This window comes from Talpa occidentalis, unplaced genomic scaffold (assembly GCF_014898055.3).
Source record: "Talpa occidentalis isolate TD23 unplaced genomic scaffold, MPIMG_talOcc4v2.1, whole genome shotgun sequence".
Classification (NCBI taxonomy): Eukaryota; Metazoa; Chordata; class Mammalia; order Eulipotyphla; family Talpidae; genus Talpa; species Talpa occidentalis.
In genome coordinates, this window is record NW_026555331.1 from 152128346 (window position 1) to 152153939 (window position 25594).

Here is a 25594-nt window from a genome sequence, read left to right on the forward strand (position 1 = left end):
CAGAGGTGGGGGGGGTGAGAGGATTCACCAGAGATAGAGTGGGGAACAGAACAGGCAAATTGACCAAAGTCCACTGCTGAGGGGAGCAGCGGGTGAGCCAGGAGAGGTCTGCTGCGCCATGTGGGTTGCTCCCTGGCCGGCAGGGGATCGAACCCGTGCTGCAGAGTCTGCGGATTGCTTCATAGTGCGGTGCTTAACTCCTTGCGCCACCAGGGAGGCCCCTACACATTTTTTAATCCCTTACCGCACCCACAAGAGTGCTGGGCCTGGGGAACACACACAACAGGCGGTGGGTCCGCGGCTGCTGTTCCCCCTCCGGCCGCGCGGGGGCGCGATGGGAGGCCCGCGCGGCGGGGACGGGCGCTGCGCCGCTCTCGCAGCCGGCCCGCTCCCAGAATGCACCTTGTGTCAACAAGGCGCCGGGGGCGCTTCGAGGAGGGGCCGCGGGCGTCCTGGGGCCTGGGTCGCGGGGTCGGGGGGCTGTGAGGTGGGGCCCGGGGAGAGGGGCGACGGGCAGCCATGGCGGAGTCGGCGCCTGCTCGGGTAAGCAGCCTCGGGCGCCTTCGGCCGGCGGGGCCCGGGCCGGGGCGGGGCTGCGGGGTCCGGACGCCGGCCGGGCTGGGGGTCCCGGGGCTGCGGCCGGCGGGGGGGACCCCGCCCTGCCCCGCGGCCCGCGCGGCTCCGCCGGGAAACTTCCCCGAGGCTTGTTTTGTGATCTTGGATTTGCGACCGTCCAAGCGCCCTCTCCGTTGCGCAGAGACCCCGACTCCAGGCTGGGAAGGTCGCCCCGCTTGGAAACCCGGGGGCCCCGGCCTGCGGGCGAGGTCGCCAGACGCGGCGGGGACCTCAGCACGACCAGCTCCCTGACTGGCGGGTGCCTTCTGCCGCTTCCTTCTGCCAGTCTCCTGCTGCGGGCTTCGGGGCTGGGGTGTAGCCGCGGGCTGAAGTCGGACGTCTTGCTCTTCTCGGGGTCGGGTGTGTTTTCACGGTGCAGTCGGGGGGTTCTTGTGAAGCCGTTCGGTCTCTGTCCCCAGTTCTCCCATCCTCGTTCAGGGACTCCCGAGGTGCAGATCTTGGCGTGGGGGAGAGCCTGGGTAAGGAGTCAGGAGACTGGCTATTTCAGCTGGAACTCAGCTCGCAGCTCTCCAGCTGAGTGGTTTTAGGCAACTGTTTCACCACTCCGCGCCTCCGTTTCCTTCGCTGCAAACTCACTGTGTTGCATTAGTTGCTGCATGGTCTAAGGTTCCTTCCAGCTCAGACAGCCTTACCGTATTCCGGAGTCGAGGTATTAGTCGAGGTTGCTAATGCAAGAGGATTTGCTCTGGAAAGGGGAGGTGAACTTTAGTTGGTTTTTAATGCAGCATTTTTAAAAATAAATTTTATTTTTATATTCCCCATACAATTGCACCCCCCTTATTTTGACCCCAATCCCTCCCCTCCCCGCCCCTCACCCCCCATAGAGTGTCTCTGGTTCATAGTTTTTTGTTGATTTTGATTTTCACTTTCTTATAGTTATTCATTTTCCTGGTCCCTTATTTAAGTTTTCTAGATTCCTGCTATGAGTGAGACCATCCGGTATTTTTCTTTTTCTTTCTGGCTTATTTCGCTGAGCATGATCCCTTCCAGCGCCATCCATGTTGCTGCAAATTGCATGTGTTTATCTTTTTTGAATGCTGAGTAATATTCCATGGTGTATATGTACCACATCTTCTTGATCCAGTCATCTATTTTTGGGCATTTGAGTTGTTTCCAAAGCTTAGCTCTTGTAAACAGTGCTTTTAATGCAGCATTTCTGGGCCTGGAAACACTTTCAGGACCATGTGAGAGCCTTGTGAGAATTGAGGGCTAAGGAGATTGTGAGGTGAAAACTTGGTTGTGAGCAGGGTGTATTATATTTGGTTCTTTTAGAAAGTAGGATGTGGAAAGAACTAAGAGGGGAAGAATTGGAAGACTCGCAGAACACATGTTTGCTCTCAAGGAAGTTGCAGTTGACTTGTGAAGACAAGGCTCAAATGTGTACAATACTTAACCTCATCTGACTGACTCCCTTAAGCTAAGCTGATCCAGCCAAAGACTTGGGTTTTCCTCAAGTCCAAGTGTGTGTGTGGGAGGCAGGGGTGGGGATGTACAAGTCACTGACTAGTCAGCGCTCAGCTACCTACATGTCATCAACAGACTTTGTTAGAGGAAGTCTTAAAAGTCCTCCAGAGGCCCAAGCTATAGTTTAACTAACTTGGTGATCTGTCATTAGATTATCCTTGAGTAAGTTTCTGCTCTCTGTCTCTTCAGATGAGATCCAAACCTCTCAATTCAAGGTATGGCTGAAGAGGTGCTCTTATAAAAACAACTAAATATTCTGGCAGAAAACTCAAATATATTTATAATGTATATTAGTAAAGAATACATAGAACCCCAAACCTAAGTGAAAGAACTCTTAAGAGATAAATGAGTTCAAATAATTCTCAGATAAAATTCCAAGAGAATTGAACGCATAATAAGAAAAATTACCAAACAAGCAATGAAAAGCTATGAGGAAAAGTCAGAAGAAATAATGGACAGAAAATTGTTGTCTTCAGAGGTTTTAGATACTGAAATTTCAGAAGAGAAACCTATTGGAATTCCAGAAGTGAAACACACAATCCGTACTTTATTTATTTTTTAAATTTATTTATTTATTTATACAAGCACTGGGTACAGTCAGAAGCACGGGAGGGCTAGTGAATTCACCAGAGCCAGAGCAGGGAGCAGAACAGGCAGACTGATGAAGTACACTGCTGAGGGGAGCAGCGGGCGGCAGAAGAGGTCTGCGCGCCATGTGGGACCCTCACTGGCAGTCTGGGATCAAACTGGCGCGCAGAGGCTGCGGGCAGCCTCGCAGCACAGCGCTCAAGGGCTGCGCCACCAGGGGAGGCCCACAATCTGTACTTTAGACCATATCTGATGAATATTTAATGACCGGGGATAAGGTAGGACTGCTACATATGTTCATACATAGAAGCCCAGTGGATCCCAAACATGATAAAGTAAAAGAAATCTGTGTTGACACATAATAGTGAATTGCCATCAGATGAACTACCATAAGACTGATGGAGTCCAGTTTCTCAACAGCAAGAATGGAAACTAGACAATAAAATGATACCATTAATTTACTGAAAGAAAATAGCTGTGGTGCCAGATTCTTATACTCAGCAAAAATAACTTTCAAAAACAGGGTAAATAAAAATACTTCCAGACATATTAAAACTGAGTTTGCTGCCAATACATCATCATTAAAGGAAATTCTGAAGGATATACCTTAGGTAAGAGGAAAATTATTCCATATGGGAAATCTAAAAATGTAAAGAATTTTTATGAAAATGGGTATTTCTAAACACATACTGGGGCCTCCCCGGTGGTGCAGCGGTTGAGCGCTGGGTTGCGAAACTGCCCGCGGCCTCTGTAGCGCCGGTTCGATCCCCGGCTGCTCCCCGGCCACCGGAGGAGGGTCCCACATGGCGCACAGACCTCTCCTGCCGCCCGCTGCTCCCCTCAGCAGTGTACTTCGGTCCTTCTGCCTCCTCTGCTCCCCGCTCTGGCTCTGGTGAATTCTCTCACCCTCCCGCGCTTCTGACTGTACCCAGTGCTTGTATAAACAAAAAACAAACAAACAAATAAATAAATAAAATAAAAAAAAAAACCATGCCTCTATAAAAAAAAAAATAAACACATACTGACTGAATAAAATAGTTGTAATCTCTTGTGGAGTTAAAAATAGCAGAATTGAATTACATGGCAGCATTAATGTAAAAGCTTAAGAAAAGATGATCAGAATTCAGGTGTTTTAAGGTATTTAAAAGTATGGTTTCTGTAATTCCTCGGGTAATTTTTGAAAGACTAGAACTTGGCTATATAATTTAAAAATTAAACAGGGATATAATACAATAAGAAAAATATCTAAAAGAAGACAAGAAAAAGGAAGATGGAGCTAATAGCACCAAAAAGCTAAAGAATAAATAAGTAAACGTAGATCAACACCTGCAATAAACATAAATGGGTTAAATACTTTAGTTAAAAGGTAAAGAATGTCAGGGTAGGGAAAAATGCAGCTATGTGGTTTAGTAGTTGTTGGCTGTAAAAGACTGAGAAAATATGTACCAGGGCTAATATGAATCAAAAGAAAATTGGCTTAGCTGTGTTAATATTGCTAGAAATGGACACCTGCTACTACGTTTATAATGGTAAAAGATTCATTTACTAACTTGATAGTACATTTCTAATCTTATATACACCTAATTACAAAGAACTTTCTGAGATAATGGGAATATTCTGCTCTGTGCTATTCAGTATAGTAATGCCTAGTCAATATGTCTAGGCACTTGAGCACTTGAAACTATCTAGAAAGACTGAGAAATTGAAATTTCAATTTGCGGGCATTTGAATTGCTTTCATCATGATAGGTATTCACAGCAGAGAGAAGGAGGAACTTGGTTAACTAGTTTTCAGTTTTTTTACTATGTGGAAGGGTTGAGATTAAGTCCTCTGTTCAGCTCTCCACCCACCTTCCTTGTCTGACAAGCAGCAGAGAGCCAGGAAGGAAGAGACTCGGAGCACTGGAGACTGAAGCACGGAGCATGTGATGAAACGACTTTGTTCAGTAGCCTGACGCTTTCTTTCGTTTGTATTTATCTTTCGTGTTAGGCTTTTCCTTGGGTCTTTAGTTGGGGGGGTATTTAAGTTTTGGGCCCATATACTACATAATGAACCAACTGAGTTGAGTAACGAGTAGCTCAAGGCCAAACTCAAGCGTTCACTGCTGTGCAGGTCACTCCATTTTGCCCCTTTTCTCCAGACCATGACCCTTGACCCCACAGTTCTTCCAGAGATACGTCCTCCCAGTGTCTCGGTCTCAGTGTCCTGCCCAGAGAAGTGACCTTGAGTAAAGTGCACGCCCACCTAACAGAAGAGGAAACTGGGGGATGGTGGTGCTGGGGGACTGAGAAGGACAGGCAGTAGGACTGGGGCTGCAGAGCCGCTCTGGGGAAGACTTGTCGTGTGTTGCATTTATTACTTTTGAGCTTTGGCCACGGTGACTTTTCTGCCGTCAGGGGCACCGTAAAGTGAGGTGCGTAAGGGAAGTGTCGGTTCATGCCGTCAGCCTCGCTCTCAGCCAGAATGCGAGGGTGTGAGTGAGCCCTGCGGGCCCTCCCCAAGGGCTTTGGCTTTATTGAAGTAGAGGAGGAAAGGTTTCCAGCAGGGGTGACACTCTCGGCTAAGTCCAGGGAGAAGTGGGGGCCGGAGTACACGTCATTTATATCACTGTCACAGTCCCACGTGTCACACAGCAAGAAACTGGCTTGAATATGTGACACAGGAAAGTCTTACTGAGTGTGCTGATTGTGAAACACAGGTGACAGAACGTCATGTATGATATGGTTTCAGTTTTGCTTGAAAAGAAATAAAAGATGAGAAGAGCTTATGGGAACTATACCAGAATTCGAACAGCTTATTTCCGGGTGGTGCTATTTTACATCACTTTTTCTTTTTCTACTTTTCAGCACTTCCTTATTACTGTGTCTCATTTGTTGTATCCGAATACGAAATATCAGGCATTTTTCTTAAAAAAAGGAAAGTGAAAACTGGGTGCCTCTAAACCCTTCTGGACCCTTGTCTTTTTTTCTTTACTCGCTGTTTGGAAGGGATGCTGGCTGACTGACGCCCTGTCTGATATTTCAGCACAGGAGGAAACGCCGCGCCACCCCCCTGACTTCTTCCACGCTGCCCTCACAAGCAACAGAGAAAAGTCCCTATTTCCAGACCACAGAGATCTCCCTCTGGACCGTGGTGGCCGCTGTTCAGGCCGTGGAAAAGAAGATGGAGGCCCAGGCCGCCCGTCTGCAGAGCCTGGAGGGGCGGACGGGCACGGCCGAGAAGAAGCTGGCCGACTGCGAGAAGATGGCCGTGGAGTTCGGGAACCAGCTGGAGGGCAAGTGGGCCGTGCTGGGGACGCTGCTGCAGGAGTACGGGCTGCTGCAGCGCCGGCTGGAGAACATGGAGAACCTGTTAAGGAATGGAAACTTCTGGGTCCTGCGGCTGCCGCCCGGCAGCAAAGAAGAGGCCCCCAAGGTAGGAGGATTAGAGTGGACAAGACAGGGGGCATCCGCCTGATTGTGCTTTATCGTGGAAGAGTAAACTGCTGGCTTTTCCGTCACGGCTGTGACTAGAGGCTGTCTGTGTGACGTTTGTGATTTCAGGTGTCCAGGTCACTGGAAGACGATGGAGTCTGTTTTTCAGAGCGGGAGTGGGAGAATCTGGAGGACTGGCAGAAGGAGCTGTACAGAAATGTGATGGAAAGCAACTACGAGACGCTGGTGTCTCTGAGTAAGTGGCGGCCCTCCCTAGACCCCTCCCCCAGACACCCGCACTCCCGCCAGGCTGAGCGGGAGCCTGGACCGCACCTGGATTGTAGTTGGCTGCTGGGCCTCTTGGCCTGGGCGGGTGAGGACCGCGAGTCCTCTGGGCCTCAGTTTATGAACACTCGGAAAGGGCTTGATGCTGTGCGGTTCTATTTCTTCTCTGTTCTCTTGGTCATACTTACTGGTGGGTAACATGCTGTCATATGCACGGAATGCGGCTCGGGTCCTCGTGCTGGTTTTACTACTTCAGACCATTTGACAAGAAATCCTTTGTGACCTGTGGGCAGCATCAGCTACCAAAAAGTTTTTCTTGGTGCTCTGCTGGCATTGTGCCTGCTCACTGTGTTGGCCAGAAGAGCTGCTTCATAGACCCACATCTCTGTATGCAGAATAGAAGCTGTCAGGTACCAAACACATTTTGTTTGGTTAACAGAATCTTTTAAAACATAGGTCTGTGGGGGAACGTCAGGAAGGAGGTGGGGCGGGAAGTAGCATGTGGGTCAGAGGGCGACTCTGTGACCTTGGCGGCTTGCAAGTTCTTCTAGTCAGTTTCCTTGTCTGTCCCCATGAAGAACTGAAGCGGGGGGTGACATTAGATACCCTGAAAGGAAACAGCACATGACACCAGTACATGGAGAGGTGTACTTTTGGGGAGAAGGGTGCTGGGCCCGGCGCCTAGGCTGCGGTGAAGGGCCTCTGGGCAGCAGCCAGCTGAATAGATGGTTCAAGCTGACCTAATTTTCTAATGGTCTCAAGCCGCTGGGGCGAAGGGACGAGAACTGTAGCCTTTGAATCTTTGAAGCTCCTGACACTGGTCACCTTGTTCCTCCACAAACGGCCAGTGCACGTGAGCTCACACTGGCTGTTTCCACCCAGAGGTCCTCGGCCAGCCAGAAGGAGAAGCGGAGTTGGGTACAGAAATGCTGGGTGATTTGGAAGAGGAAGGTACTGGTGATATCCACCCAGGTGAGTGCTCCAGGATATTCCACCTCCCTCCTTGCTCCCTGAAGCCTGTAGTGAACCTTCCCATGCTAAGCTGCCAAACACTGATGATTCGTGTCCTCACCGGGCCTTACTGCTCCCAGATCCTGTGTGGTTGGTGTGAGTGCTCCTATTACACGCCCTGACTCCCTCTCCTGCAGTGTCCGCAGATTCATGACCGTCACGTCCTCCTTGATGCCCCAGAGCAGCATGGCTGGCCTTTAGTCAGAACCGCTTGAGGCTGAGACTAGGGTCGGTCTGCTCTTCAGGAGTGAAGCTGACCGAGTAGGGGGAGGGCATTTGTAAGCCAGGTAATTTGGGGAGATTATGTAGGATATCCGGAGCTGGATGGATGAAGTTTCTTTTTTTTTTTCTTTTCTTTCTTTCTTTCTTTTTTTTTTTTTTAAAGATTATTTATGCATAAAAGAGCAGGGGTACAGGCCAGAGATGCAGGGGGTGAGAGGATCCACCAGAGACAGAACGGGGAACAGAATAGGCAGACTGAAATGCACTGCTGAGGGGAGCAGCGGGTGAGACAGGAGGTCTGCTGCACCATGTGGGTTTCTCCCTGGCTGGCCAGGGATGGAACTTGTGCTGCAGAGGCTGTGGATTGCTTCATAGTGCAGTGCTTAATCCCTTGTGCCACCAGGGAAACCTGGATGGATGAAGTTTCAAGCCTATAGGTTTTCTTTTTTGTTTTTTAATCATTCAAATTTATTACTTTTAACACTTACATTAGTACAGTTGTTAAGAGAGTATTTTTCACAGGGACTAAATACAGTTTTGTGGAGAACTATATTGGTAACATCGCTCTGTAAAAACAGTACATTCAGATTCCCACCAACATGGCTCTTCCCAAGCATGGTTTAGTTTGTCAGGTCTTGGAACCTGGTTGGTCTCATTCCCTCCAAATGTCCTAATCCCCTCCTTGATTTGAGCCCGACTCCCAGATGTTCGTTGGCTGGCAGGAAGCTGAGGGGACACGCTGTGATCTGTCGGTCTTCTCTTGGCACAGAAGGGGTTATGATCAAACAGGAGCTGCAGTACGTGCAGGAAGGCTCCGCGGATCTTCCTGGAGAGTACTCGGGCGCTGCTGAGGAGCAGGCTTTCCTGAGCCCTGAGCAGGCCGAGCTGTGGGACGGGCAGGGCAGCTCCGTCCTCCTGGAATCAGATCCCAGGGACACGAATCCAGAGGAGCCTGCTGAGGGCAGTAGAGACTCTCACAGTGGTGGAACTATGGGCAGCGCCCCCAAGCAGACAACTGCTCGGCAGGTCCAACTGGGTCGGGAACGTGGGCCAGGCCTGAAACTGAAAAGGGACACTTCCGGCCCCTATGAATGCTCGCAGTGTGAGATCAGCTTCCGCTCCAAGCAGCTGCTGGCCACACATCTGCGGACCCACTCGGGGTGGGAGTCTTACCCCGCCTCTGAGTCTGAGGAGAGCCTGAGACCCCGGCCACGGCTTAAGCCTCAGTCCAAGAAAGCAAAGCTGCATCAGTGCGACGTGTGCCTGCGGAGCTTCAGCTGCAGGCTGAGCCTGGTCACCCACCAGCGCTGCCACCTGCAGGAGGGACCGAGCGCTGGCCACCGGGTCCAGGAGCGCTTCTCGCCCAACAGCCTGGTCGCCCTGCCTGGCCACATCCCTTGGAGGAAAAGCCGGAGCTCCCTCATCTGTGGCTACTGTGGCAAGAGCTTCAGCCACCCGTCCGACCTGGTGCGGCACCAGCGCATCCACACGGGCGAGCGGCCCTACAGCTGCCCCGAGTGCGAGAAGAGCTTTGTGCAGAAGCAGCACCTGCTGCAGCACCAGAAGATCCACCAGCGGGAGCGGGGTGGGGCGGCCCCCGGGCCCGGAAGGCCCAATGGCTTGCTTTAAGGGTGCCAGCCCCTTGCCCGTTGGGGGGGCGGAGGGGGCTGGCTTTGGTCCCCCTAAAGAAACCCAGGGCAGAGTCAAGGGCTGACTTCTTCCTGAGGGGAGTCACTTTGCTCTGCCTTTTCTCCACCCAGCAGCACCAGGCTTAGCCCGGAGGCAGGCCTGAAGCCACGGGAGCACACGTCCAGGGCCAGGCCTGCCCCAGCCGTCTTTTCCCTGCTGTCTCTTTGCACCTTCAGCTCTCGGGCATCCCGTCTTGCTGAGCCCCATGGGCTGGGTGGCTCTCTGATCCGCAGGGGCGGGGGGCAGGTTCCAGGCCCTCTTGCAGCATTGCAGGTCTTCTTGGGGGGCAGAGTTGGGCCAAAGGAGTGGGCAGAGTTCTGGGAGGCATATTCCTCCATTTCTTCTTTTGTAGTCTCTTTGTTAATAACAAGTAGAAGAAATAATGTAAGTGAACTGCTTACCTGCTCTGAGGAACTTTTTTGGAGTTAGATTTTAGTTGATTAAAAAAATACACAGTCTGACACTTGTTTTCTAAGCTTCCAGAGTTGCAGAAGTTGTTCCTAACATGAGGACTGGGCTCCCCTCTAGGAGGGGTCACTTATGGGGCTCTTTTAGCCCACCACACTGATAGGCCAGAGGACAGGGACAGAGTGCAGGCTACCTCTCCTGGGGGTCCTTGGTGCTCAGGTGGGGCTAACCGAATCCAAAGGCGGGAGAGGGGGAGGGGAGCAGGAGAGACCCCAGGGCCCCTGCTGCGGAAGACGCTGTAAAGGAGCTGAGAGAGGCACTGCCTCAGGGAGCCGGGTTTCTCCCCACAGCCCTCCTTCGGGTGGGCCTCAGCGCTCCCATGGAAGCGGGTTCACGGTGTGCCCGTGGCTGTTTGAGCTTGTTCCTCACATAGGTTGTCTCCTTGATGGTTGAGATGACTTGTTCTCCACCTTGGTGGAGGTGGTGGGATTGAGGTGGTGGGGATTGAGGTGGTGGGGACAGAGTGGACCGCTGCTGTCCCAGGAGTGTTGAAGGCCTGTCCCCACTGTTTTTGGGGAGCCACGAGTGGGCTCCTGGGCATTTGGGAGTGCCCCTGTGGTGATTTGCCGTTGCCTAGAATAAAACGCTACTAGCAAAAAAAAATAATAATGCTCCTGTCAGTGATTTTTCTCTGAATGCCCTTCTGGGGCCCACATCGGGGAGTGGGCACAACCTGGGCCTTGCCTCGCCAGGCCTGACGGGACAGGGTGTGTGTGCGGACACCAGGGACACAGCTATGGCGAGGGCTACAAACCCTGTGAGGTCAGCTGGGGAAGGTGGGAGGTCAAGGTAGCAGGTAAATAGGGCAGGCACATGGGGAGTCCTGGGGAGCAGGATCATGGCTCGGACACGTGCAGCCATGGTGGCGGGTCTGCAGCGCTGCGTGGAGAGTCGGGAGGGAATGTCGTCTATGAGCACGCCACTCACGGGAGTGAGAAATGCACGTACACAAAACGTAAGAATGCACAGAAAAGCATAGGTTTCACACGTAGACATTACAGTTGTCCACCGAGGGAGGGAGTGGGATGTGAGGGTAAAAAGGAACAAATTAAATAAATAAATAAAAATAAGCTTGGTTGCTGTGAAGCATGGACTGTCATGTTCTAGAAGCAACGTGGAGGGGAGTTGGCCCGCGGCAGCACCACAGGAGGTGCTCAGCTGCCATGTTTGGTGTGGCTTTTCGGTGTCCTCCTTGGCCTCCTCCCAGCCCCAGGCTTTTGCGCTTTGCACATAGTGGGTATTCGGAATGGGGAGCCCAGTGTTTGCATTTGGGAAGGCTTTGTGGGGTTTGTTGCACTGTCTCCTACTAAGACTTCCCCTCCTGAGGCCTTTATAATTAAGCGAGGGTTTGCTTCCTAATGCAGATTACCTGCCTGGATCAGAGAGTGAGGGGGCCACAGGAGTCCCGTGTCTGAGCTGCCCCATCCTGTGGCCCGTGTGGGGGTGGGCCCACCAGCACACCACTCTCCTGAGCCCACTTGGAGTGACGCCAGGGCTTTAGCGGCCCGGCTGTTTGGAGTGACGAGCAGGATTGGAGCCAGTGCTGGAAATCTAGTGCTGTCAGGTCACACAGAAGATTTTAGGCCCTAGAGATCTGATCCCTCCCCCCTCCCCCCAAAGAAAGCAAACTCACAGCAGATGACGAATAAGGATGCAGGGGATTTTTACTTAGAACTACGCCTGATCTGACTCCAAACTGGTATGCTCAGAAATCGTGTTATGGTGTCAGGTTTGGGGATTTTTCTCTCCCCCATACATTTATAAAATCAGCAGGGGGATGGGAGGCAGCCGAGGGAGCCCGCGAGCAAGGCCATGGCGCTCAGTGTGGCCACGAGGCTGGTGGGAGCAGAGTCACCTGAGAGATACTAGAACAGCAAATTCTGGTCACCGCCAGCCTTTCCAGCTTCAGACCTGGAAGCTCAGCCCGCCCAGCAGTCTGTATTTCAACCAGCACTCAGGTGAGCAAGCTCTGCCAACATCTGAGCACCACTGACTTGCTAGGAGACTGCTAAGACCAGCTGTCACTTACCTGAATAGGGCTTGGTAAAACGCTACCACTCTCTCTCCAAGCCATTCTCCAGACCCCTGTGTGCCCTGAACATTGCCTTACATTTCCAGGATTACAACTTGCCAGTATTTTTAAGCCTTTATATGTTGGTCTGACTGACCCAGATGTTCTGATGTCCTCAGCGCACTTTGCAAATTGCCTGTTAGGCCGCGTTACTCCAGTGAGGGCCTCCACGAGGAGCAACGCCTTATTTTGCATTGACTGCTTGTTCCCTTCAAGTCACGCGTCCTAACCTTGCCCCAAATACAGGTCCACTCAGGCAAATAATTTTCTCTCCTGCCTCCCCCCACCCCCGCCAAAACAGTAAAGCAGCAAATCTGCAGAGTAGTTTCGGGGGAACCTGCAGGGGCTGGACGGTAGGGCGAATGGGAAGTACAGAAAAGACAGAAAATCGACCCGCCGGCAGCACACCTGTCATTCACGGGCACGCTGGTTTTCCGGAGGAGGGCACCTGGGTGACGGGGGAGGACAGGGGGGTTAGTCACGACACCCCAGGATCCCCCCATCTTGGTTGCTGACCGGCGAGCGAAGACGGGGGATGGCATGGAGGGCCCTTTGCCTGCGGCTTGTCTCCCCCAGGGGAGGGAGAGACCCGGGATTCCCATAGGGACTTTGGGGGCGCTGTTGAACCGGCACATCCATGTGCACTTGCGCTGCCCCGGAAGGTCTGCGCGGCTTTTCCCCTTCCAGGCGGAAACTCCCCAAATTCCAACGTGTCCCGCTCATTCGCGCCCTGCCGGTTCCCGGGGTGGGACGCTGGGCGCCCCCTGCCCGGACCCCGGAGGGGGTGAGGTCCCCGCGGGCGCCCCCTGCCCGGGCCCCGGAGGGGGTGAGGTCCCCGCGGGCGCCCCCTGCCCGGGCCCCGGAGGCGGGTGAGGCCCGGCGGGCCCGCCTGCGCCTGGTCGGGTCCGGGGTCGCCTGCGGCCGACGGGGCCCGGCGGGCGCGGCCCGGGCGCGGGCGGGGCGGGCGCGGGCCCCTCGGGCTGCAGGGGGCGCTGCGCGCCTCGGCCCGGCCGCCGCGCTGCTCCTTTTTAAAGGGCCGGCGGGGCACGTGGCTCGGACGCAGCTCGCGGCCGCCCGGGCAGCTCCGAGGCTGGGCGGCTCCGCTCCGCCTCCCGCCGCCCGCGCCGCGCCCAGCCCGACCCGCCGGCCCGGCCGCCGCGGAGGGACGCGCAGCATGGCCGCCGCGCCGCCCGCCCCGGTAAGTGCCGCCGCCGTCGGGCGCGCGCGGGGTCGGGGCCTCCGGCCGGGCCCGCGCGGGCCGCCTCGTCCGCGTCCGGCCGGCGCGCAGGCCCCGCGCCCGGGCGGCCCAGACGGCGGGCGGCGGCCCTGGCGGCCTCGACCGGCCCCGCGCGGCCCGCGCTGTCTCGGGCGGGCGCCCCGGGCGGCCCCGGGGAGGCGCGCGCTGCCCGGCCGGCGGGGAGGGAGCCCGCGGAGGCGCCCGGCGCCCCGGCCGCGGGGAGCGGCCTGGCCTGCGCCCGGCGGGGCTGTGCGCGGCGGACCCGCGGGGCGGAGCTGGCCGCGAGGCGCGGCGCCCGGCACGCCCGGCCCCTGACGTGCCCGGGGCACTGGGAAGCGCCCCGCAAGCGGCACCTCCTGTGACTGATGCCCCGCGAGGAAGGTTCCGAAACCGCGACCCTTCAGGATGCCGTGAGAGGAGGAACTTCCCTGCCCTCGCAGGCGGGGTGCGCCCTCCAGGCCTCCCCTTAGTGGCCCGGCAGGGTGGGAGCAGGTCGGGCCGAGGCTTGACCCTCCTGCTTGCTGGGGCCCAGCCCCGGGCCCACTCTCCTGCCCTGCCGGTCCCCGGCCGCTCCTGCCGCCTTGCAGCCCCGGAGAGCCCACGAGCCCGCCCCGTCTGCCCTCCACGCCTGGGGCCCGTGGCGGCACACCTGTTCACGCTGACCTCCTGTGCAGAGTGTCCCCTGCAGATGGGGAAGGACACAGTTTTCCTGCGTGCCCCTTTGTACCTGTACTGTGACGGCGTCGAGTAAGCTGTCCACTGAGTGTGTGCCACTGTCTGGTCACTCATCGGCACTTAGGGAGCATCTGCTGTGGGTGAGGACCTTTTAGGATCTGGGACGACAGGCGAGGGACCCTCCTCGAATTCACATCTCCTGGGAAAACAAGCCCAACCTCAGGCCACGGCGGGGACTCCTCACAGTGACCAGTGCAGCGATTCGGGGGCCTGCTTCTCCCAAGTGGGCGGTGGGGGTCTCTCTGCCAGGGGCTGTCTCTCCCTAATGCCTGCCAGGAGCTGGCCGGGAGGCGCCCTCGAGATGCCGGCTTCAGTGCCGGGCCACCCCGGGAGCGCGGGTGTCCTGGTGGAGGGAGTCACACGTCGCAGTTTCCGGGGCCTGCAGAGTCGTATTTACACTTGACTGCAGCCAGCTGCGTGCGATGGTGTGTGATGGTGTTATGTCTACGCCACGGTTCAACATGCTGGAGACCCCCGTGAGCACTGCCGGGAGAGTGGGGCCGAAAGCAGGGCTGCCACAAACCTGCAATTTGTTAAAAAAGCAAAACCTAAAACCCAGTTTCTGCAAAATGCCACAAAGTGAAGTGCAATAAAACAAGGCCCCCAGGAAGGCCAGGTTGGGGGTGTCAAGTCAGGGAGGGGGGCGGGGGCGTGACGGAGGCTGGGGTGTTGTTCTAGGTTTGTGGGGAAGCTACTGACATTTTAAGAAGGGGACTGAAATGACCTAGTCTGTGTATTTGAAAGAATACTGGCCACTCGTCGGAAGTATCTGGGGGACAGAGGGGGATGTGAGTGCTGCTGCGGCGACCGGGGGCTTGGCCTTCATGGAGAAGAGAGGAGGGTATGGAGATAATTCTGGAAGTCAGGTGGGTAGGGTTGGTGGTGAGTGGCCCGTGACAGTGAGTGAGGGGCGATGTCACTTGTCTTTCCCATGAGGCTTCCAGCAAGGACCGGCTGGCTGCTGCCCCCGCGAGGGTGAGGCTGGCGCCGAGTGGGCTGAGGCTCTTCCGCAGCCTCTTCCCAGGCGCTGAATGGAGTGGAGTGCGAGAGAGCAAGGAGAAAGGCCCTGGGAGTGGTTCATAGGCACCCCGAGCCAAAACACCCTCATCTCTCCTCTCAGCAGTACCCACGCCAGGCCCCCCTCGCCTGAGCCCTCGCCCCGAGCTCTCCCTGGAGATCTTGTGTCCTTGCTGCTCACTGTCCCGTCCTGCAGCCAGTTCTCTGCGCCGTCTTTTTCCATGTAGAAGTGAACTTGCAAGAGGTTCGAGGAGCAGAGTTCCCGTCGCCCCAGGCTCTGGCTGAGACGCCCCGTTCTCTGGGCTCCCGAGGCAGTTTCCTGCTTTGCAGAGGAGACCAGACCCGCGAGGGGGTCAGCTGTCCGTGTCATGACTCGCGCCTCCTTCCCAGTTTTCCCTGCTTTCCGACCTGGAGCGCTGGTCCAGCCCCTGCCTCCTGCCTGGAGGCCGGGCTCTCACCCGAGTCCCCGCCTCCCCGGCTGCCTGGCTGCCCTAGCGGCCCAGGTGGGACTTTACCTGGCCAGGTGCTGTTCTGCCTCAGGCGGACATTCCGCATGCACAGTTCTGATAACATCTCTCCTTTCTTTTCCTGTGGACAGGCTGTGGACAGGGACAAGCAAACAGAGGATGGGAGGCCTTCCACACCCTCCCCCTCCCCCCAGCCGGCTGCTGAGAAGAGCTCCTACCTCTACTCCACGGAGATCACGCTGTGGACGGTGGTGGCTGCCATTCAGGCCTTGGAGAAGAAGGTGGACTCCTGCCTGGCCCGCGTGCTGACTCTGGAGGGGCGGGCGGGCACGGCCGAGAAGAAGCTGGCCGACTGCGAGAAGACGGCCGTGGAGTTCGGGAACCAGCTGGAGGGCAAGTGGGCCGTGCTGGGGACGCTGCTGCAGGAGTACGGGCTGCTGCAGCGCCGGCTGGAGAACATGGAGAACCTGCTGAGGAACAGGAACTTCTGGATCCTGCGGCTGCCCCCCGGCAGCAAGGGGGAGACCCCCAAGGTAGCTCCGGGGCACGGGGCGGGGGCAGGACGTGGGGGGGGACGTGCCTGGCGGTGTGGGGGTGAGCTCGCCTGACGCTTGTGGTTCCAGGTGCCCGTAACCTTTGACGACGTGGCCGTGTATTTCTCAGAGCTGGAGTGGGGCAAGCTGGACGAGTGGCAGAAGGAGCTCTACAAGCACGTGATGCGGGGCAACTACGAGACGCTGGTCTCCCTGGGTGAGGCCGCGTAGGGGGGACCTGGCCTCCTGCGTCTGTTCCTTGGCTCTGGCTTCTGCTCCTCAGCGGTGCTGCATCTCCAGGGGCAGGTGCCCCTTCCTGACGCAGTCCCCCCCTCTGCTCGCAGATTATGCCATCTCCAAACCAGATATCCTTGCGCGCATGGAGCGCGGAGAGGAGCCTTGTCCCAAAGGCCCATGGGGCCTGGAGGAGGGGAGTGCGAGAGCGGCAGCAGGCCCACGGAGGCCGGACCCTGGTGAGTGGGGGCGCCGGGCGGAACGGCCAGGCAGGCTGCACCCCGAGTCCGGGCCTAGAGCTTTGGTCTTGGAGCCACAGGGTGTCTGATTTGCGCGAGGCTCATCCTCGCCTCGCTCAGTCGTCCTGGGCTCCCGACGCAGATGGAGGGCTGGGCTTTGCCAGGAAGTGGGGGCTTACTGCTCACAGCACCATTACCACGTCCTTGGCGCCCCTCCACCTCTGCTCCCCAAACTTGAACCTCTCCAGCCCGGTCAGGCTCCTAGTGTGCCTGTGTCTCTCTGTGAAAATGGGCACGCCCAGAGGAGAGGCTGGTGTAGGGGTTCTAGAGTCTACTGCATGTCAGAATCTTCTGGGGCCATTCCACTGTGAAACCCAGTGAAAGTAGAAGAGTGCAGTGAACCCCTAAGTGATCTTCACCCGCATTCAGCAGTGGCCATGCTCTTGCCACATTTGCTTCATCCATCTCCCTTTCCCCCTTTTCCTAAACAGAACCACAACACCATGGCCCCCCCCCAGTGGGTCGCGATCTAACACCCAGGCCCTGCTCTGGCCCCCGACAGCCTCGAATATGCTTTCCTGGTTGTTTGGGTCCTCATTTAATAAACCCAGATTTTGCATTTGGATTATACAAAGCCTGCAGGAGCCACCTCCCCGCGGTCACAGCTTTATGGGGCTGTAAGGCACACGCATATGAGCCCCAGATTAAAGCCCGGCCTGGTGACTTTGCTACATTCACAGAACTGCGCGCCCTCCGCTACAGCCTGACATTGTCTTCATTTTCTCGCACCAAACAGAAACTCAAGCCTGTTAGAGGGTGGTGGTGTCTGTTCTGCCCTCTGCCCTGTCCCACTAATCTGGGGCTGCCTCCTCTGGACAGTTCCTGTAAAGGGTTTCTGCACCCTGTGAACACCGTGGGTGCAGCTGCTTCCCCTAGGGGGCTTTCGGGCTCCTGCGTCAGTGCAGCGCCAGCGCTTCCCCTCGTGTTCACCGTTCATCAGCGGAAGGCCCACCCCACTTCCCTCTTTAGCCTCAGATATTGTCTGTCCTTTTATTTATTATTATTTTTTATATATATATCCAAAGGAACAGGTTTATTGAAAGGGGACAGAAGAGCAAAGGACGCTTGCGGAGACACAGGCGGGCAGAAAGAGCAGCCCAGTTACTTTCCGTCCTTTAAACGCTGCTCTTTCCCGCATGCCGGCTGCGGTGTTGGGCGTTGCTCTGCCCCCATATTTCCGATGAACTGTGGATGTGGCTGCCTGGCTCCTGGGCCTCAGTCTCCCCAGCGAGGCTGCTGCGGCGTGGTGCGGGGGCTCCTGCCGGGTGGCGTCAGGAGGCACGGGGGTCTCTGTTGTGATGCCAGCCTCATCTTGCAGTGACAGGGCCTCTCCACAGATCGCCCCCTTGGCCTGGTGCCTGGGACTGTAATAGCCTGAGGGCGGCTCTTCTCTATCTCAGGCGGGGTTGCGGAACTGGCGAAATGCTGTCATACTTGTGCAGTGAATAGCTGAGGCTCTTCTATAAAGTGTGATCTCCCTGATCAGCTCTGCTAGTTACCCCAAGAGAAGTCAGGACTGATGCTTAATTCTTTTCCTTCATCCGTTTTCAGAACGGCTGTTGCTGCCTCAGACACCTCCAAAGGTGACCAACATGGCTGCTTTTTCCTTTATTATTATTCCTTATTATTATTATTCCTTTATTATTTGTTGAGTACTTTATATATGCCAGCCCTTTGCAGCCATTACTTACCTGCTTGAATTTCCCCTTCATTAGCTCGTGGGAGCCCCTTGGTCAAGGTGACCTGCAGGTGCTCTAGATTTCCAGCTCCACATGTGTCTCCGAGGAATTTTGAATTCTTTCAGGGAGGAATGGATTGTACACACCACAGTGTGAGTGCAGATTTTTGGCAGTTTCTAGCCCTTTCCAGAAAATACATGTTTTTGAAAAGAAAAAAAAAAAAAATCATGAGTTCATAATGACAATTCTAATTCAAATTCAATGCTCTCTGAGTTCAGACTTGTATATCGCTTTTCTTTCCCATGGAAATCTTGAATTCCTAACTATAATCACTCATGTGTATTATTTTCTATCCCAATCTGATATTTCATTATCCTGTAATACCTTTCAGTTTCAAAAATAATGAAGGACTCCCGGGTGGCCTAGGTATTAAGTCTCAGCTCTATCACCACTGTGGACTGAGTCCCAACCCCGGCTAGGGAGCTGCCAGGGAGCTGACCCACAGGGCACAGCAGACCTCTCCTGTCTCCCTGCTGCTCCCCTCAGCAGTGGATTTCAGTGGATCCATCTGTTCTGTTCCCCATTCTCTCTCTGGTGAATCTTCTCACTGTCCTCCCCCCACCTCTGGCCTGGACCCTAGTTCTTGTATGCATGCATGCATAAAATCAATCTTTAAAAATGTATACCAAAAATAATGAAGCTAATGTTGCTACTAACAAGTAGATTTTTGATGGCGATCTGAGATTTTTTTGCAGCTTTTCGTATTCTGAATGCACTCTATTCAGAATTGATAGACAAAATAATGCCTTCAAAAGTCACCTGGGAGGGTGGGGGGTGGGAAAAGGAGGGGTTGGGGTCAAAATAAGGGGGTTGTAATTGTATGGGGAATATAAAAATAAAATTTAAATTAAAAAAAATCATTAAAAAAAAAAGTCACCTGGGAATAATTCTTTTCTCTATGTGGTTGTGTCACCACCTTGATACACAGTTATGTTCTCTTTCTTTTCTTTTAAGACTGTTTAGAGATGGCTTTTTTTGCTCTTTGATTTTGCTTAACCTCTTGGCTGTGTAAGACTTGCATGCTGGCAAAGCCACCGCGGCTCACAGGACACATCCTGGGGGGCGCATGTCCAGCCTGCCAGCCACCCCACGTGTAGTGCTTTCATCAGTGACTTGTTGATAGCAATACCTTCAGGGTTACTTTTTGAAAATAACAGTGACCCCGAGTTCATTTGTATCCCTCACCAGTCAGACAGTTTGCCTGGAGCTCGCGCCTGTCCGTAGTAGAGATCGTCCTCATTTCTTTTGTGGGTGCAGAATGTCCTGTGGCGTGACCTACATGGTTTATTTGACCAGCCCTGCCGGTGGCCATTGGGGTGGTTCCCATGTCCAGCTGATAGGAACAGTGCTGTAGGGAAGACTCTGCACACAAGTCAGCCGATGTGTCTTTGGCTAGAGTCCTCGAAGCTGGATTGCTGGGTCAGCGGTAAATGACCGCTGGAGTTTTTTGAGAATTTATCGCTAAATTCCTCTCAGTAGGGTGGTATCCTGTGCATCCCCGTGGGCATTGTGAAAGGACTCTTTCCCCATAGCCTGGCCAACAGAGAATGTGGTCAAACATGGAGAAGTTCTGTCTGCCTGGTCACAGATAAGAATGTGTCGGCGTGGAGTTAGTGTGGTCATATGCTGTGCAGGCTACTGATGTGGTCACACGCTGTGCAGGCCCCTGTGTGAAGTGTGCATAGTCACAGATGTTTGCACTAACACCCACTGATGAGAATCTTAGGGGTGTTCCCTGGGGGTTCTTACACACTGGCCTGCTGGAGGACCTGGGATTGGGAACTGCTGCGCAGCGGGTAGTCCCCAAAAACTCAGGCCCTCAATCCCACTGCATCCCGCCACATCTGGCACTATCAGGTAAGTCACCTCACCTGGGGCTTCCTTCTCAGACCTGGAGGCTTCAGCCCAGACGAGCTGCTGGATGGTCAGCAAAGGCAGCGTCACCGTCACGGCCTGTGCTCGCTGGTGCCCAGGGGTGGACGTTGCCGCCCCCCAGAGGCTCCTCCACCACGGGGGCCTCACTGTCACTGCTTTTCATTCCCAGGCCTCCCTCCAGACCTAGAGCACACCCCGAGCCCGGTCAGCGCCGCCCAGGAGGAGCCACGAGAAGGCCAGGCTCCCCAGCGCCCGCCAGACTCGGAGTCGGGAGTCGTCCCGGCTGGGCCCAGCACTGGTGAGGGAGGTGGCCAGGTGGCCCTCTGGTCGGTGTCAGAGAAGCAGCCCTGAGAATCAGCGTGGGGAAGAGGGCTGGGGCCCCTGAGACAGCCCTTGGAGGAAGGGGGGTTTTGGGGAGCAAACAGCATTTTCAGCAGGAGAAAACAGAGGCCTGGTTTCCTCCGTGGAGGGGCTGGAGCGAGGGCAGGGCGCGCAAGGCCCTCACACCAGTTACAGCATGGGCCATCTGTCATCTGCCCGGCACACGCGTTCCTCCCTGCGTGTCCTCACCGAAGGCCAGGGAGGGGCCCCTTCCACTGTCCTCTGCTTGTGTTTAGAGGCGGTCTGTCCACCCTTCCACAGAAGTGGACAGGACTTGGGGCATTTAGCATGGCACGTGGTGACCCAGGGGCCCTCTGTTTCCAGCCTGTACTTGGCCCCTTGTGCCCCTTCCTCCCGCTGGCCTGACCAGTCTCTGGTCAGCTCTGGGCCTCTTCAGTCCTCCCCACCGAGTACTGGCTCCCTGAGGTGGGTGGTGATGTCCCCTCCTTCCCAGCCGAGTCTGGCCTCTGCTCATGGGGTAGGAGAGATGGCCTCTTCTCTTGGTCCCTGGAGCTATGCCTGGGGGCTGCCCTCCATGAGCCCTCTGTCCTTTTGAGGTCCATTGGGGTGAGAGTTGCTGCAAAGGGACGAGTTGCAGGCACCATCTGCCCTGGAATTGGGGGTGTGGCTCCTGGCTCTCCACTCTCTGAAGGGGAGGCTGTGCAGGGACACCCACAGTCTTTAGGCAGAGGCCAGGACATGTCCAGGGCCTGCTCAGAGGCAGCAGCCGTGCCCTTGGAAGGAAAGGCCTCACAGGACTCTCTCACAGGGCCTGCAGCCAGGGCTGGCGCTTTGTCCTCCATCAAGCAGGAGGAAGACTCTTCAGATGGGGAGCTGGCAATCTTCCCTCCCAGGGACCTGGGGCCAGGTGAGTGGGGGAGTGGGGGGGGGGCCTAGTGGCCACTGCAGAGCCTTAGAGTTGCTTTGGGGCCCTGGGGAGCGGGGTGGAGGTGGTTGTGAGGGTTGCTGAGAAGGCCTTGCTCCTGAGGGCTTCCTTCTCACCCCGGGCACTCTTCTCAGAGGGCTCCCCTTGGGAAGGCCCCCCATCGTGGCCCGACCTGGCGGAGAGGGTGCTGCAGGCTCCCAGGTCTGTGGTGGTGATGGGAAGGCTGTTCACATGGTCCCGTTTCAGCATTACGGCAGCCAGGGACGTGGCCGGATCCCTGGGTGCCAAGTCTCGCCGTCTGTGTGGCAGCCTGTGGTTTGAATTTCGTATCCCCCGACCTTGAGTCTGATTTTTCTGTAAAACCAGGCCTACACCGTCAAGAGCAGGGAAAAGCGAGTGTTGCCCGTTCTCCCTGGGGGCAGGTTTCCGTCCCGGGGAGAGGGGTCCTTGTGTGCACACATGCCCCCATGTGCGGGCACCATCTGTCCGGGCACCTGCCTCGGTGGGGAGGCCAGGCCCTGGCGGGCTTCCAGTGGAGCGCTCTGGCAGCCGCGGCCTTCGCAAGGAACAGGGCCTGAGACTCTGGTTCTCCTAAGCTCAGGAATGTCGTGGTCATTAAAATGCACCAATGCTTTACCCCCAAGTTTAGATGATTGGTGACTCTTTAACAGTTCTCTAGCTGTAGGACAAAATTAAAAACAGTTGGGTCATTTCTAACATGGTAATGAAGTTCTGTCATGAATTACCAGTGAGGGTTGTGGGGTAAAGTTTGGAGAAAGGAGACCCCCACCCCCAGGCCTGCCCTCCAGTGGTCTGGCTGGGGCACCCTCCAGAGCAGCTTCCCAGCTCGTGGTTTAAGTTCATGCATCGGCAAGAGCAGAAATCATCTGGTCGTAGGCCCGGACCTGCAGAGGGCGGGCTGTGGGCACCTGAGCGGGCCGCGCGCCCAGCTGCCAAGGCCCTGGTGCTGGCCAGAGCAGGGGGAATGTCTGGGGCTGACCCGGGAGAGGGCAGAGCTGAACAGCCCCCACAGGGCTTGGAAGAATGGTTGTGTCCCCGGGGGCTCCAAGGCCAGGCCTCCCCCTCCTGGTGTTAGGGGCCCAGGGAGCTGCTCCGAGACTGCCTGTTGCTCTGTCCAGCAGCCTTTTGCCTCCCGCCCCGCCAGAGTCAAGTGAGGCCAGCGGGGAGCCGGTCCTCATGCCGCTCTGCTGTCACCTGCCGGCCTGCTGCCGGGCAGGGCGAGGACACACAGCGTGGACCTGTCGTGTGGCTGAGTCCCCAGCCCGTCTGTGGCAGTCAGCACCCGCAGGGCTCACTTCCCTCACAGACAGGGACTCGGGCCATTGGACTCTTGGGTGCCCTGCGTGGTCAGCCTAACTCAGGGCCCAGGTCTCCCTTCGTTTTCCCACCCCTCTCTGACTGACCCCTGACCTCCAGGCTCCCCCTGGCCGCTCTGTCTCCTGCCTCCTGGTGTCTTTAGCGCTCCCTCTAGGGAGGGGCCACTCGACTGCAGTGTGGGTGATGTGTGCAGGTGGTAACTGCCCTGAGGGGCAGGGGCCAGGGCTGGGGGCCCCGGGCCTGGGTGTGCTGAGCTGGTGGTCACTGGAGATTCCTTCCCCAGGCGGAGGTGCGGTGGCGATCAAGGCAGAGGTGTCCTCTGAGGATGAGATGATGCCGGAGCAGCTCCTCCTGGGGGCATCCCCCAGCCAGCCCCCGCGCAGAATTCCCAAAGGGCCCCAGAGCAAGACGGGGGCACCCAGCCGGCTTCACACCTCCGGCATGCCAAGGGTGCGAGCAGGGAGCCCTCGGGCTGCAGGAGCTCTGGGGGAGCCGCCCCGCGTCCTCCCTCGCCGGCGGGAGCGGACCTTCCCTTGTCCTGACTGTGGGCAGAGCTTCCGACTCAAGATCAACCTGACCATCCACCAGCGGACTCACGCGGAGGAGCAGCCCCAGGCCGCCCAGGCCAGCTCGCCCCCAGGCTGGGAGGAAGCCCACTCCACACTGGAGCCAGGAGAGGTGGTGGTGCCCGGCCCGGTCATCCGCTGGCTGCCAGAGGAGCCTGAGGGCCGCCGCTCGCTGGCAGGCCGGGCCTTCGGGGGGCGGCGGCCAGTGGCCACCAAAGTATACCACTGCAGCGAGTGCCTACGCTTCTTCCAGCAGCGCAAGAGCCTGCTGCTGCACCAGCGCCTGCACACCGGCAACAGCCAGGGCTGGCCCTCCTGTCCCTACTGCGGCAAGGCGTTCCGCCGGCCCTCGGACCTCTTCCGCCACCAGCGCATCCACACGGGCGAGCGGCCCTACCAGTGCCCCCAGTGCGGCCGGGCCTTCAACCGGAACCACCACCTGGCCATGCACATGCAGACTCACGCCCGCGGACAGTCCGGACGGCCCTGCCCTGTGTCGGCCCACATGGGGAGCCCCACCCGGCGACCCAGCCGCCTGGAGGAGGGCTAGCCAGGCAGGACCTGGGGGGAAGTGGGGGCCCTAAGTGGGCCTCTCCTTGTGCCTGATGCTGGCTCCTGTTTGGAGATGGCTTTGGAGAGGGAGTTTTGTTTTGCTTTGTTTTTTAGATTTATTTATTTATACAAGAACTGGGGTATAGGCCAGATGTGCGGGAGGGTGAGAGAATTCACCAGAGACAGAGTGGGGAGCAGAACAGGCAGATGGACCAAAGACACTGCTGAGGGGAGCAGTGGGCGAGACAAGAGAGGTCTGCCGCACCCTGTGGGAATCTTCCCCAGCTGGCCGGGAATCGAACCGGTGCTGCAGAGGCCCAGACGGCTTCACAGCACCGCGCTCAACCTGCTGCGCCACCTGGGAGGCCCTTGTTTTTTAATTCACATGGGAGCAGCGGCCCTTTCTGTGTGACCGGACGCCTCAGGGCCTCAGGGCCAGTATGTGTTACTCTGCTGCCGCTTTACATTCCCGATTATAGAGGACCCCTGAAGGCTTAAGGGATGCCGGGTTTTGGAGGGGCCCTTTGGAGGGTACCTGGGACAGACCCTTTGCTGGGTGAGTGGATCAGAGACAGTGGCCCTTCCAGTAGGGGACAATGGCGGCACAGAGGGCCCGGGCTCTGACAACATGGAGGGCTCCCCCCTGGAAGCCTGGGGATCAGCAGTGATGGGCACTGGAAAGTTGAGTTTTCTACTTTTTATTTTGGAGCTTTTCTTTCTCATGAAGTTTTTCTAGTGCTCTGTTAGTGTGGTAGTGGTTGCGAAGGGGACCAGGAGCCACCTCCTGTGTGGGGGGAGGGCAGAGGGGCCACCCAGGGCAGCCTGGGTGGTGATGGGGTGTCTTGGCCGTGCCCAGGAAGTCAGGGGCCCTCCCAGGTGTGTGTGCTCGGCCCAGAGTGACTCCTGGTAGCCTGGATTTCCGCCAGGAGCTGTTCACGCCATATTGATGGCCAGTTGAGGGTGAAAATGAGGACGACTCTTCCCTGACATCTCAGTGTTCCGTGTGTACACCCCTCAGATCGGCCCCCATGGGGCATCCTGGGTGGGGGTGCGGTGGGGGGTGCAGAACAAGCCTAGCAGGTACCTTCCCCAGGAGAGATCCTGGCCCCTTGTGAGGCTGATCTGTCACATCACAGGGGGAGGCTGTCCCTGAGAACTTGGGGTGCTGTGGTGTTGAGCCAGGAGCGCTCCTTCCTTTCCTGTCAGAGGGGACGGGGGAAATGACCACAGTGCTTTCTGCTTCACCTTAGGGTTGTCAGGCCCGGGGACAAGTAGGAAGCCTGGTTTTCCCTTCCAGAAGTTCAGCACCCCTTTCTCTCCCATGTCGATCACCAGCCCTTCCCTCTGGCTGGAACCCCAGGAAGGAATCCCTGTGTATGGAGTGAGCGGCAGGGCTGCTGGGCGCAGAGGGAGCCCCCTCCCCAGTGGGTGACTGCCAGGAGGAGCTCCCCTCACTCCCCGCCTTGTGGAGAATCCGTCCCACACCTGCTGCTTGGGCCTCGAGTCACCCCTTAGGGTGCCATCTTCACACCAGCTCTGCGGGTGGGTGACCGGAGCTCTGCTGATCAGTGCCTTACTTGTCTGGCCTAGTGTGAGGTGGCCGGTGCCCGCCTGCGCCCGGGGCCCTGGCTGTGCCACTCTGCCCTTTCTGAACTCACCCCCCCCAGAGTCAGGGGCAGCGAGTATAAAGTCAGGCCCGGCCAGCACCCCCATGGGGAAGGAGAGTGTCCCCGTCCCTTGCTGTGAGTCTGCTGGTCAGCTCTGGCGCCCCCCACCCCCCAGGGGCCCCACGAGTCAGGTCTGGGCCGGGAGCAAGTGCTCGGAGGGGACCTGGCGCGAGCCTGGCCGTCGCAGCCTGTCCTGGCTGTGAGGGCGGTCGGGGGTTCCT

General features: G+C 56.8%; 2 protein-coding genes across 3 annotated transcripts; both read left to right on the forward strand.

Annotated features, from left to right (window-relative positions):
* Positions 1-501: 501 nt before the first annotated feature.
* On the forward strand, positions 502-11132 carry ZNF212 (zinc finger protein 212). Of its 2 annotated transcripts, none has more exons than XM_037515492.2 (5): positions 502-543; positions 5713-6102; positions 6231-6357; positions 7269-7358; positions 8392-11132. In XM_037515492.2, exons 1-5 carry the CDS (start codon positions 520-522, stop codon positions 9246-9248), a joined length of 1488 nt encoding a protein of 495 aa, XP_037371389.1. In that variant the 5' UTR covers positions 502-519; the 3' UTR covers positions 9249-11132. The 2 variants fall into 2 exon arrangements, with proteins under 2 accessions (XP_037371389.1, XP_037371385.1); XM_037515488.2 differs by having other exon boundaries at positions 8389-11131.
* Positions 11133-13015: 1883 nt separating this feature from the next.
* Positions 13016-25542, forward strand: ZNF783 (zinc finger protein 783). Its single transcript, XM_037515454.2, has 7 exons — positions 13016-13045; positions 15435-15836; positions 15927-16053; positions 16181-16309; positions 20153-20281; positions 21134-21232; positions 22872-25542. Exons 1-7 carry the CDS (start codon positions 13022-13024, stop codon positions 23702-23704), a joined length of 1743 nt encoding a protein of 580 aa, XP_037371351.2. The 5' UTR covers positions 13016-13021; the 3' UTR covers positions 23705-25542.
* Positions 25543-25594: the final 52 nt, after the last annotated feature.